Here is a 10,791-nt window from a genome sequence, read left to right as displayed (position 1 = left end):
GTTTGAATTAGCATTTGAAGAAGTTTGTTCTAGTCACTTTAACTCGTTAGTCCAAGCTTTAGGTTGGTACATGTGGGGTGAAGATTTGAAACTCTTGAACTATGTTGAGTTGGCATTCGAAGAAGTTTGTTATAGTAACTCTAACTCGTTAGTCCAAGTTTTAGGTTGGTACACGTGGGGTGAAGATTTGAACCTCTTGAACTATGCTTGAGTTGGCATTCGAAGAAGTTTGTTATAGTAACTTTAACTCGTTCGTCCAAGCTTTAAGTTGGTACATGTGGGGTGGAGATTGAACTATGCTTGAGTTGGCATTTGAAGAATTTTGTTATAGTCACTTTAATTCGTTAATCCAAGCTTTAGGTTGGTACAGGTTGGCAAGCTAAAATGAATGATGATTTTGTTATTTATTATTTGTTTTTAAAAAATCTGATTTGATTAAAACATTTTGGTATTAGGTATTATTGCACATAGATAATCACATCACCCACGCATATTAACCCACGCATATTAATAAGAGCACAATAAAAGAGCAATCTTCGGTTCATCGCTTGCTTGTAAATGGTTGTGTAGCTCGCAATGTGATGATGATTAGAGTCGTTAAAGTATGAGAATTCTTGCCTAAAATGAAAATTATTCTAAAGCTAAACTCTAACATGATTACTCACGAGCTGAATACAATCCTCAAGTGTATGATTTAGAAGTTCGTTAAATGGCAATGTGAAAGATGATCTTGAAATAGTCTATACCTTGGATTTAGATGAAATCTCTTAGCAACGAGCTGAGCTAATGTGATAAGGATCAAATCATTGATCTAGATTTAGATGAGATCTCTTAGCAACAAGCTGAGCTAATGTGATGAAGGATCAAATTATTGACGGAATATTTTTCATTGACATTGATATTTTAAGAAACGATTGACAAAAAAACAATTGACAAAAGCTGCTGGAAAACAACAATGGTGTTCCTCTATTATTCCATTGTAGTTTTTCTTTTTTTCTTTTCGAAAAAGCTGCGACACTATTAACAAAAAAAAATTTAAAATATCAAAGAAGTCAATTACTTATTATACAACATGGAAAGGTTTCTATCTTATTACATTAAAAAAATAATAATAATAAATAAATAAATAGAAATTTAAGTATTTTGACAAAACAAAATTAGTATCAAACTAAATGCATATAAATACAGCCACATTTTTCTAAACAAAATAATTAAAACTATAGAATAAATAATAATGGTTTGTAAATTATTGTAATCAATATTACTTAATTTTATATATGGAGCAAATATGCCTTTAAAAGTGGGTTTCCTCGAAAGGATAGAAGTATGTAACCTTAAAAAAGTGTCCATAGATTATGAAAACCGACAAAATTTTGAAGATTCCTCTTCCAAGATAGTTGGACTTTTCAAAGCTCCATCATTTTCACGTGAACTTTTATTGAATTAATTGTTATTCTGTTCCATAGGCAAATTATTGGATCATTTTTCTTCTTTTTTCCTTTTTATTTTTTATTTTTGTTTTTAAGAGACTTGGAATATCCGGTCCCATTAAAAAATAAAAATAAAAATGAGAGATTTGGAATATTGAAAATGTAAAATAATTGATATCTTATTTGGGAGGTTTTTTTGTGGCAGTTAGCATGGGCGATTTTTTTGTTCTGAAGCAGCGATTGTAAGGATCGGTCGGCGACGATTTAGTGTCTTAAGGCAAGCTAGTACCGGCGGAGCGTGTATCTTACGCGAGATTCGATGGCGGAGTACGGCGGAGTCAAATGGAGGAGCAACCGGTCGCTGTTAATCGCGACGGTGAACTTTCTGTTAGTTCTGGTCTTAGTTTCTGCAGAACGAGGCCTGAAGAATCCGAGGATTCCGACGCCGGACGGAACACGGCGAGATTTCTCCGATGAGCGGCGAGATTTCAAAAGTCTTCTTACAATCGGGAAGGGTTTTCTCTGGCAATCGGACGCCTCTGATTATCAACACGTCTGGCCTGTAAGTGGTTCCCAATCTCCCCCCAATTTACTTTTAATAATAATAATAATAAATAAATAAATAAATAAAATCATAAATAATAATAAAGTATTTTTTTTTTCTTCTTCTTTTGAGGCAATTAATAATAAAATAATTAGTCGTGCAATGAACTGTTCAAAAAATTTATTTTAATTGACAAAGAAAAACAATTAGTTGATTATTGCTAATTAATTAATGACAGAAAATGGATAATTTTGGTAGGAATTTAAATTCAATAAATAAATTTCTCGTGCTGAAGATTTTTTTTTTTCGGGTATTTTTTAAATATGATGTTTTTAATTTTTTTTAAGCTAGAAAGTATTAATGAAACTTTTTAAGTTAATATTTATATATTTTAAATCAAATATTAACTTTAAAATTAATAATTTTAAAACTTTTAAAAAATTTAAATGAATTATTGAAAATTTTAAAAATTTAAAAGTAATTTTAAATAAAATACAAGATTTAGGGTACTTTTTTTATATTAATTTAGCTTTATATATATATATATATATATATATATCTTTATTACTCTATTTACTTGTTGGGTATGAAAACTATATTATATTTTTGTTTATAAAATATTATTAACTTGTTTTTGTATATATTTTTAAAAAAGATTATATTAAAAAATAAAAATTAACCATTAAATACAAATTTTTTTAAAAAATGAAAAAAAAATATTTAATTTCTGAAAAGAAAAAAAAGTGCTTATTAAAAAATAAAAATGAATGTACAGAGTTAGACGAACACAACTCTGGGTATGATTTTGCCTATTTTGAGCATAAGCTCCCGTGGCTCTGCTCTGGACTTCTCAAGAGGTCTTATGAGTATTATTTGTTTATAAACCCATAATCATTTCCTAAATTAGTCGATGTGAGACTTTCATCATCAACGTATAGAACATGGAGTTTGGGTGGCGCATTGTGGTGGGCACGGTGATAGGATTCATTGGAGGGGCATTCGGGAGCGTCGGCGGTATCGGCGGAGGCGGGTTTTTCCTTCCAATGCTTAACCTCATAATTGGGTTCGATGCCAAATCCTCCACCGCCATATCCAAATGTAAGAAGCAAAGGTTACGAAGCTTTAAAGTTGTTGAATTAAAATTGATTCATAATGATTTGGTTTGAGCTTATTATAGGTATGATAGTGGGTGCCGCAGTCTCCACTGTGTACTTTAACCTTCACCTAAGGCACCCCACGCTTGATGCGCCCATAATTGACTACGATTTGGTGCTCCTGGTCCAGCCCATGCTCATGCTTGGCATCAGTATTGGAGTCATTTTCAATGTCATTTTTCCTAATTGGATGGTCACAATTCTCCTCATCATCCTTTTCTTATGTAAGGTGTTTTTTTCTTTTTTTTTTTAATTTTTTTTCAAGGGTATTTTTGTAATTTAATATATATTTAATCAATTTAAAGTTTGGTTGGATGTACTGACTAATTTGATTTATAATATGAATATTTGAACTTTCGACTTCAAGAAAACTAGTACACGTCAATTATTTCTAAACTANAAAGGAAACGCTCCTAATAAATCTTTAAACTAATCGTTATTGTTCATTTGAATTTATTTTTGTGTTAGGGTTGTTGTTTTTTTTGCATATGATTCTGTTCATTTTTTGTTAGTTTCTTTGAAAGTTATATCTATCCAGGCGTTCATTAGGGGAGTTGAAACTTGGAAGAAGGAAACGCTCCTAAAAAGTCTTTAAATTAGTCGTTATTGTTCGTTTCAATGTATTTTTTTGTTTGGTTTTTTGTTCTTTGCATCTGATTCTATTCATTTTAGTTGGTTTTTTTGGAAGTTATATCTATCAAGACGTTCATTAGGGGAGTTGAAACTTAAAGAAACGCTCCTAAAAAATCTTTAAACTAGTCGTTATTGTTTGTTTCAATGTATTTTTGTGTTCGATTTTTGTTCTTTGTATCTGATTCTATTCGTTTTTTGTTTGTATTTTTTTTTTTGAAGTCATATCTAACGAGACGTTCATTAGGGCAGTTGGAACTTGGAAGAAGAAAACGCTCCTAAAAAATCTTTAAATTAATCGTTATTGTTCGTTTGAATGTATTTTTGTGTTCGGTTTTTTGTTCTTTGCATCTGATTCTATTCATTTTTTGTTTGTTTTTTTTGGAAGTCATATCTAACGAGACGTTCATTAGGGCAGTTGAAACTTGGAAGAAAAAAACGCTCCTAAAAAATCTTTAAACTAGTTGTTATTGTTCGTTTGAATGTATTTTTGTGTCCGGTTTTTTGTTCTTTGCATCCGATTCTATTCATTTTTTGTTTGTGTTTTTTTTGGAAGTCATATCTAACGAGACGTTCATTAGGGCAGTTGAAACTTGGAAGAAGAAAACGCTCCTAAAAAATCTTTAAACTAATCGTTATTGTTCGTTTGAATGTATTTTTGTGTTCGGTTTTTTGTTCTTTGCATCTAATTCTATTCATTTTGGTTCGTGTTTTTGTAAGTCATATCTACTAAGGCGTTCTTTAAGGGAGTTGAAACTTGGAAGAAGGAAACGCTCCTAAAAAAGGTTTTAGTTCTCTTCTTATTTCTTTACTTTGTCTAAATTTCTTCCAATTTGGTTTGAGTTGGGTCGGGTTGTGTTTGATTTAGGACGCCATCAAGCTCGTGAGCGGGTCCGCAGGTGAGTTCCATAAATTATGAATCAATATTGATAACCCTACTTACCTTAATTAATTGTAATTACCATTAATTAAAGTCATTAATTTATAATTAGGGTCCGAAAGTGGAGAGGAGTACAAGGCTCTTCCTGGTGGGTCTCAGCAGCAACAGACAGAGCAAACAGAGCCAGAAGTAAGTTATTTATTTATTAAATAATTAATTACAATTAATAAATTATTTATTTATTTATTAAATAATTAATTACAATTAATAAATTATTTATTTATTTATTTATTGAATTTCAGGTCTCGTTTCTCAAGAATGTGTATTGGAAGGAATTGGGTCTTCTTTTCTTTGTTTGGATTGCATTTCTTGTCCTCCAGATTTTCAAGGTTTCATTTCAGCTTAATTTAGCATAAATTTAATTAGAATTTATAAAAGAAACTAAATTTTTAATTTTTTTAATTTTTTTTTAAATATAATAATTTACTAAAACTTTAATTTTGAGTTTATTAAAAAATAATAATAATTAACCAATCCATTATATTTAAATTGAATTTTAAGTGTAATAAACCTCTTAAATTGTTAATTTTATATTTATAATTCTAATCTGTAAATTTTAAAAAATATTAAATAAAACAAGACCTATTAAATTTAAACTATTTGTTTACCATTTGATGGATTTTTTTCAACAGGAGAAATCAGCGTCGTGCTCGTGGGAATATTGGACGTTAAACTTCCTACAAGTGCCCGTGTCTGTGGGCATATATTTGTACGAGGCAATTAACCTGTACAAAGGGCGAAGGATAATCACATCCTTGGGAGAACGTCGAATTGATTTTCGAGCTGGACAACTTGCCATGTACGCTTGCCTTGGCATGTCAGCTGGCATCGTCGGCGGTTTGCTCGGCGTCGGTGGAGGATCGATCATGGGGCCATTGTTCTTGGAGCTCGGAGTGCATCCACAGGTCATAGTTTTATTTCTATTCACTTCAACTTTATCGAAGTTTTATCCTCGTGTCTTAAAAAGTCATTAAATATTTAATATTTATAATAATAAATGCTTAATAAGTTTATTTAATTTATTAAATAAAAGTTAAAAAGTTTATATAATTTTAAAAAATTATAAGATAAATATTTAAATTTTAAATGTTAATTTTCTAATATGGCTTAGTTTGGGCTTTGTATAGGTGGCAAGTGCATCGGCAACCTTCGCTATGATGTTTTCGTCATCAATGTCAGTGGTGGAGTACTACCTCCTGAACCAATTTCCAGTGCCATACGGTAATTTTGTTTGAGAGGAGGATTGTCGGAACGACAAGTCCCAAGTTTTTGATACATGAAAATAATCGTGTTAATTTTTATTATTATTATCTTTTTTTTGTTTTGTAGCGGTTTATTTGGCTGCAGTGGCGATGGTTGCAGCCTACTGTGGGCAGTACGTTGTGAGTAAAATTATTGCTTTCCTTGGAAGAGCTTCGATCGTTATCTTCGTTCTTGCGATCTCGATCTTCATAAGTGCTCTCACGCTCGGTGAGTTTCCAAATCATTTTTCATTACATTTTTTTAAATGTTATATTATAATTTTTTTTTTCTTTAAAACTTTAATTTTGAATAAATTTTGTGTTTGATAGAATTTTTTTATATAAAAAATTAAAATTTATGTTGTGTGTTATTGAATATATATTTTTTAAATGGCAAATAAATCGGAGACTAATTAGATAAAAAAAAAATGACAAATATATTAAACATAACATTTAAAATTTTAATTATTTAAAAACTAAATTTGTGGTTTAAATAATTTTTTTTTATTGCTTTTAAGTGATATTATTAATATTTATTTATTTATTGTTTTGCAAGGTGGAGTGGGTATATCAAGGTCCTTGGAACGGCTTCAACGAAATGAATATATGGGTTTCGTGGATTTGTGTCGAGTTAGGGATTAGGTTAAAATTAATATTTTTTACTCCGTTTTTAAATTAATGTCATTATTGTTATTAACCATTTCGTGGGTGAAAGATTTGAACTTTAATATTTTAATTAAGGTTATAATGATTTAATTAAGAGATAAATAATTTAATATTGTTATTAAATGTTATTAACCATGGATATAACAAAAAAAAAAGGGATAAAATATAAAAATATTTCAATTAAAAATGTTTTATATTATATTGATATATTGATGTCAAATGACTAAAATGCCCATCCTATTTGTGAAATTTGCTGAATATACCAAATTTTTTTTTTTTTTTTTTTTTTTTTTTTTTTTTTTNTTGTGGGTTAAATTAAACGACTAAAATCGGGCATAGCAAAGGACCAACCCGATCATCTCACCATGGTCGATCAAACTATGGTTAACCAGGGCCATTATCCATATAGGCTCAATCTAGGTCTAATGACGCTTACGTTGGTTGATCCGAGCCGAATCGTAGATTGACCTCAACTCAATGTGACATGAACATGCCTCTCGAAACCTTAATGCAATCCTTATGCATATCTTTGAAAAAAAATCAGAATTCGTTTTTGTAAACAATGGGTAAAAACTGTATCTTCGAGATATGCTTACAAAAATCATAGCTTTTGCTGCACTTCGTGGCACCGCCTACTTCTATATATTGTACTATATTAGATACGATTTGTTTAGTCGATTGTGCATATGGGGGACGAGTTAACCAGGGTCATTATCCATATGGGCCCAATCTAGGTCTAACGACGCTTGCATTGGTTGACCCGAGCCGAATCGTAGATTTGACCTCAACTCAATGTGACATGAACACGCCTCTCGAAACCTTAATGCACTCCTTACGTATATCTAAAAAAAAATCATAGTTCATTTTTGTAAACAATAGGTAGGAACTGTATATTCGAGATATGCTCACAAAAACCCTAACTTTTGCTGCACTTCGTGGCACCGCCTACTTCTATATATTGTACTATATTAGATATGATTCGTTTAGTCGATTGTGTCTATGGGAAACGAGTTAGCTACATTCATTTATTTAAATTACATTATTAAAATAACAAGAAAAGAAAAAAAGAAAAAAAAAAAAAAAAAAAAACCTTAAAAATAGATGGGAAATCTTGTCGTAATTGCGTAACGGAAATTTTCCTTCGTGAGTCGCCGGATTAAATATATATTATTCACGCTATCCTGGAATATCGGTGTTCGATTAAAATCGCACACAGAAGACCAATCTCTCTCTATTCCCCCGAATTGAAAACCCTAATTCGTTATTTTCTCTCCATTTTCGTTCTTGCGAGCGTCGAGCATAACGAAATCGAAGCGCCATGGTTTTCTATTTCAAAGCTCGGTCCGACGTCGGCGATTACACCATTTTCATGGGGCTCGATAAGCACGAGAACGAGGAGCTCATCAAATACGGCTTCCCCGAGGATATCTGGTAATTTTTCGTTAAGGTTTTCTTTATTGTTTCTGTTTCTTTCTTCGGTTTTTATTTGATGTTAATTTCATTCGGATTGGATGAAAACGATTTCTCAGAATTAATCAAGTCAGGTAGAAGTGTTGATGTTTTCGTTCTTGCTTGATGGTTTTCGAAATTGATATTCGAATTCCTCTTGACTTGAATGTTACGTTATTTTGTGCGGTTGCTGCTGGCTTCGATTTATATAAAAATGGTAGCCATGGCCATCCCTGGTTCTTTTCTCTGAGCTAGATGAAACTGAAAATTAACATTATGAAGGGAATGAGTTTCTTGTTTGCATTGATACCTTGAATTTTGTACGCGTAATCCTTATCCAGTGATACTGGACTTGGATTTATCTTTTTCTTGAATTTTGTTAGTCTTAATTTTCATTTTAGGGAGGACTTGGCTTAAGATTTCTTCTCTGAACAAAGGTTGTTTTGTCTAGGTTCCACGTGGACAAGATGTCGTCTGCCCATGTTTATGTGAGACTGCGAAGAGGGCAGACCATTGATGATATAAGTGAAGGGTTGCTGGAGGATTGTGTTCAGCTTGTCAAAGCAAATTCTATTCAAGGTAGAATTTGAACAGTTTATTTCTAGAAAATAAAAAAATGATGAACTTTTGTGAACTAGGTTGGCCTGTATGTTCGTCCTTCAATTGGTACTTTAAGACGCATGTGCACGTTTCTGTGGATGGCAGTGAAATTGTGTCGCGAGTTAGGAGCCTTTTAACTATTGGCCCTTTTTTCTGGCAGGAAACAAGGTAAACAACATTGATGTCGTGTATACGCCTTGGGCTAATTTGAAGAAAACTGCTTCCATGGATGTTGGCCAAGTTGGTTTTCATAACCCCAAGATGGTAATGTTCATAGTTTGAATTTGGCGAGTTGCTATGTCCCTACGGTTATTTTTTCTTGTCTTTCTTTATTGTATTAAAGAAGTTTTTGTGCATCTTTTATGGATGGGAATATTAAAGGTGATTTACACAACCTTTGTCTTTGTATACAATTCAGGTCCGAACCGTAAGGGTGGAAAAACGGATCAATGACATTGTCAATAGATTGAACAGGACTAAAGTGGAAAGGAAGCCTGATTTGAAAGGTAAATTGGAAATGACATCGTTGTTTGTGTCGTCTTCACCTTTTGCATATGCACGTTTTTTGTTAACTCAAATATGCCGTCGCTATTCCTAGCACGTTTAGGCACAACTAGTATGAGCTTCACTGTAATGACCCAAGCCCACCGCTAGCGGATATTGTCCTTTTTGGGTTTTTCCGTGGGCTTTCTCTCAAGGTTTTTAAAACGCATATGCTAGGGGGAGGTTTCCACACCCTTATAAGGAGTGTTTCGTTCTCCTCCCCAACCGGAGTGGGATCTCAGATTCACATATTTTGTTTGTTATGTTTTTTTTTATTATTATTTTCTTTTTTGTATAAAATAGTTAACGAGAACTTTGTTTTCCACTACACAGCTGAACGCGAAGCTGTGAATGCAGCTGAAAGAGCAGAGAGGAAGCAACACCTGAGAGAAAAGGTTGGTGTCAATTTTTTTGTTCCATTTCTGAATTAACTCCTTTTTGTGGTCTCTACATCTTGGATTTCTATGTTTTAGCTTTTCTGAAATTTCCGCATAGATAGTTTGGCCATGTCTTTACTTACACACAGCAAAATTTACTCCCCTGTGAAACGAAATTCCTTTTGTCAAATATTTTGCAAGTGACTACGATCATATTGATCATTTGGCAGCGTATGTTATTATGTTTAGTCTCTATCAAATCTATTAGTCAGACCCGGTTTTGTTGCCTAGGTCAGGCGGTTTTCTCGAAGTATTATGATTTTTTTTTTATATCTCGCTGTAGTAAAGTTTCCTTTTTTCAGAAACGCCGCGAGGAAATGGACAGGTTAGAAAAAGAGAGGCAAGCTGAGCTAAGGAGCTACAGTGGTTTGATGGTCTCTGAGAAGATGACATCTAACAAACAAATTGCAGCGGCAAACAAATCGCTACAAGAGCTGGAGGACGATTTCATGTGATCGAATTGATCAGTACAAATGCTGCAAAAAATAGCAGCAGCTAAACTTACTCTTCTTAGATCATTTGCCCATTGAATTTATGGTTCTTGGCTCAAAGTTGTCCTCTCACGAGTCATCAAATCGTCTTTAGCCTCGATGATATTCAACTTGGCGTCTACTTGATGACTATACAAATAGAAAATCGAGAGCGGAAAAATGGTCTTCTTTAAGTTGTAATTACTGTCACACTCTTGTTTAACGAGACTATAAGTTGGCTCGTTTTCGCGTACTTTTGCTTTTCAAATATACTGTAAGAAAAAGGAAAGCCACTGTGTTTTGGGTATGGATCTTCTTTTCTGGTTTTATAATGAGTGATTCATTATCTTTCTGGGTCTTTGCTTGCCTTTCCCACAAGTCGATTGTACTAAAAAGAAGGCCCATTCGTTCCCCTTTTCCTTTTCCTTCTTTTTCATTGTCATTTGAATGCTTTGGTTGAGTCTCTGTGTGTTCTCTTGTTTATTACTATCCCCCAAGATGGAATGGACGGTCATAGTTTGGTTCTGCTTGGTTTTAGCACTATCATTGAAGGGCTATTGCTTAAATGGTTCATTTTGCTTGGCTTCTAGATGGGCTTACTAGTTGAGGTCGTTATATAGGATGTTGCTATGGAATCGAGCCAATTCGTGAAGAAGAAAATCAATATATTGCTTAAAATGTTCATTT

At 32.7% G+C, this 10,791-nt stretch overlaps 2 protein-coding genes across 2 annotated transcripts; both read left to right on the top strand.

Moving 5' to 3' along the window:
• The first annotated feature begins 1,584 nt into the window (after positions 1-1,584).
• On the top strand, positions 1,585-6,707 carry LOC111788168 (sulfite exporter TauE/SafE family protein 3-like). Its single transcript, XM_023668419.1, has 11 exons — positions 1,585-1,992; positions 2,913-3,072; positions 3,152-3,352; positions 4,479-4,543; positions 4,627-4,657; positions 4,751-4,827; positions 4,941-5,027; positions 5,331-5,603; positions 5,826-5,919; positions 6,028-6,168; positions 6,496-6,707. Exons 1-11 carry the CDS (start codon positions 1,750-1,752, stop codon positions 6,579-6,581), a joined length of 1,458 nt encoding a protein of 485 aa, XP_023524187.1. The 5' UTR covers positions 1,585-1,749; the 3' UTR covers positions 6,582-6,707.
• A 1,067-nt stretch (positions 6,708-7,774) lies between these two features.
• LOC111788284 (coiled-coil domain-containing protein 25-like) lies at positions 7,775-10,462 on the top strand. Its single transcript, XM_023668607.1, has 6 exons — positions 7,775-8,036; positions 8,506-8,633; positions 8,815-8,918; positions 9,073-9,160; positions 9,531-9,592; positions 9,937-10,462. The coding sequence occupies exons 1-6, from the start codon at positions 7,924-7,926 to the stop codon at positions 10,087-10,089; spliced, it is 648 nt and encodes a 215-aa protein (XP_023524375.1). The 5' UTR covers positions 7,775-7,923; the 3' UTR covers positions 10,090-10,462.
• The last annotated feature ends 329 nt before the right edge of the window (positions 10,463-10,791 follow it).

This window comes from Cucurbita pepo, chromosome LG02 (genome assembly GCF_002806865.2).
Source record: "Cucurbita pepo subsp. pepo cultivar mu-cu-16 chromosome LG02, ASM280686v2, whole genome shotgun sequence".
In the NCBI taxonomy this organism is placed as follows: domain Eukaryota; kingdom Viridiplantae; phylum Streptophyta; class Magnoliopsida; order Cucurbitales; family Cucurbitaceae; genus Cucurbita; species Cucurbita pepo.
This window is presented reverse-complemented; position numbering and strand designations above follow the sequence as displayed.

Bases quoted from the DNA above. Each gene is read 5' to 3' on its own strand.
- LOC111788168 (XM_023668419.1), top strand. From the start codon at position 1,750: ATGGCGGAGTACGGCGGAGTCAAATGGAGGAGCAACCGGTCGCTGTTA. The intron at 4,544-4,626 runs GTTTTAGTTCTC...TGTTTGATTTAG, and splicing joins AGGAAACGCTCCTAAAAAAG to GACGCCATCAAGCTCGTGAG. The intron at 5,920-6,027 runs GTAATTTTGTTT...TTTGTTTTGTAG, and splicing joins CCAATTTCCAGTGCCATACG to CGGTTTATTTGGCTGCAGTG.
- LOC111788284 (XM_023668607.1), top strand. From the start codon at position 7,924: ATGGTTTTCTATTTCAAAGCTCGGTCCGACGTCGGCGATTACACCATT. The intron at 8,919-9,072 runs GTAATGTTCATA...TATACAATTCAG, and splicing joins GTTTTCATAACCCCAAGATG to GTCCGAACCGTAAGGGTGGA. The intron at 9,161-9,530 runs GTAAATTGGAAA...TCCACTACACAG, and splicing joins AAGGAAGCCTGATTTGAAAG to CTGAACGCGAAGCTGTGAAT.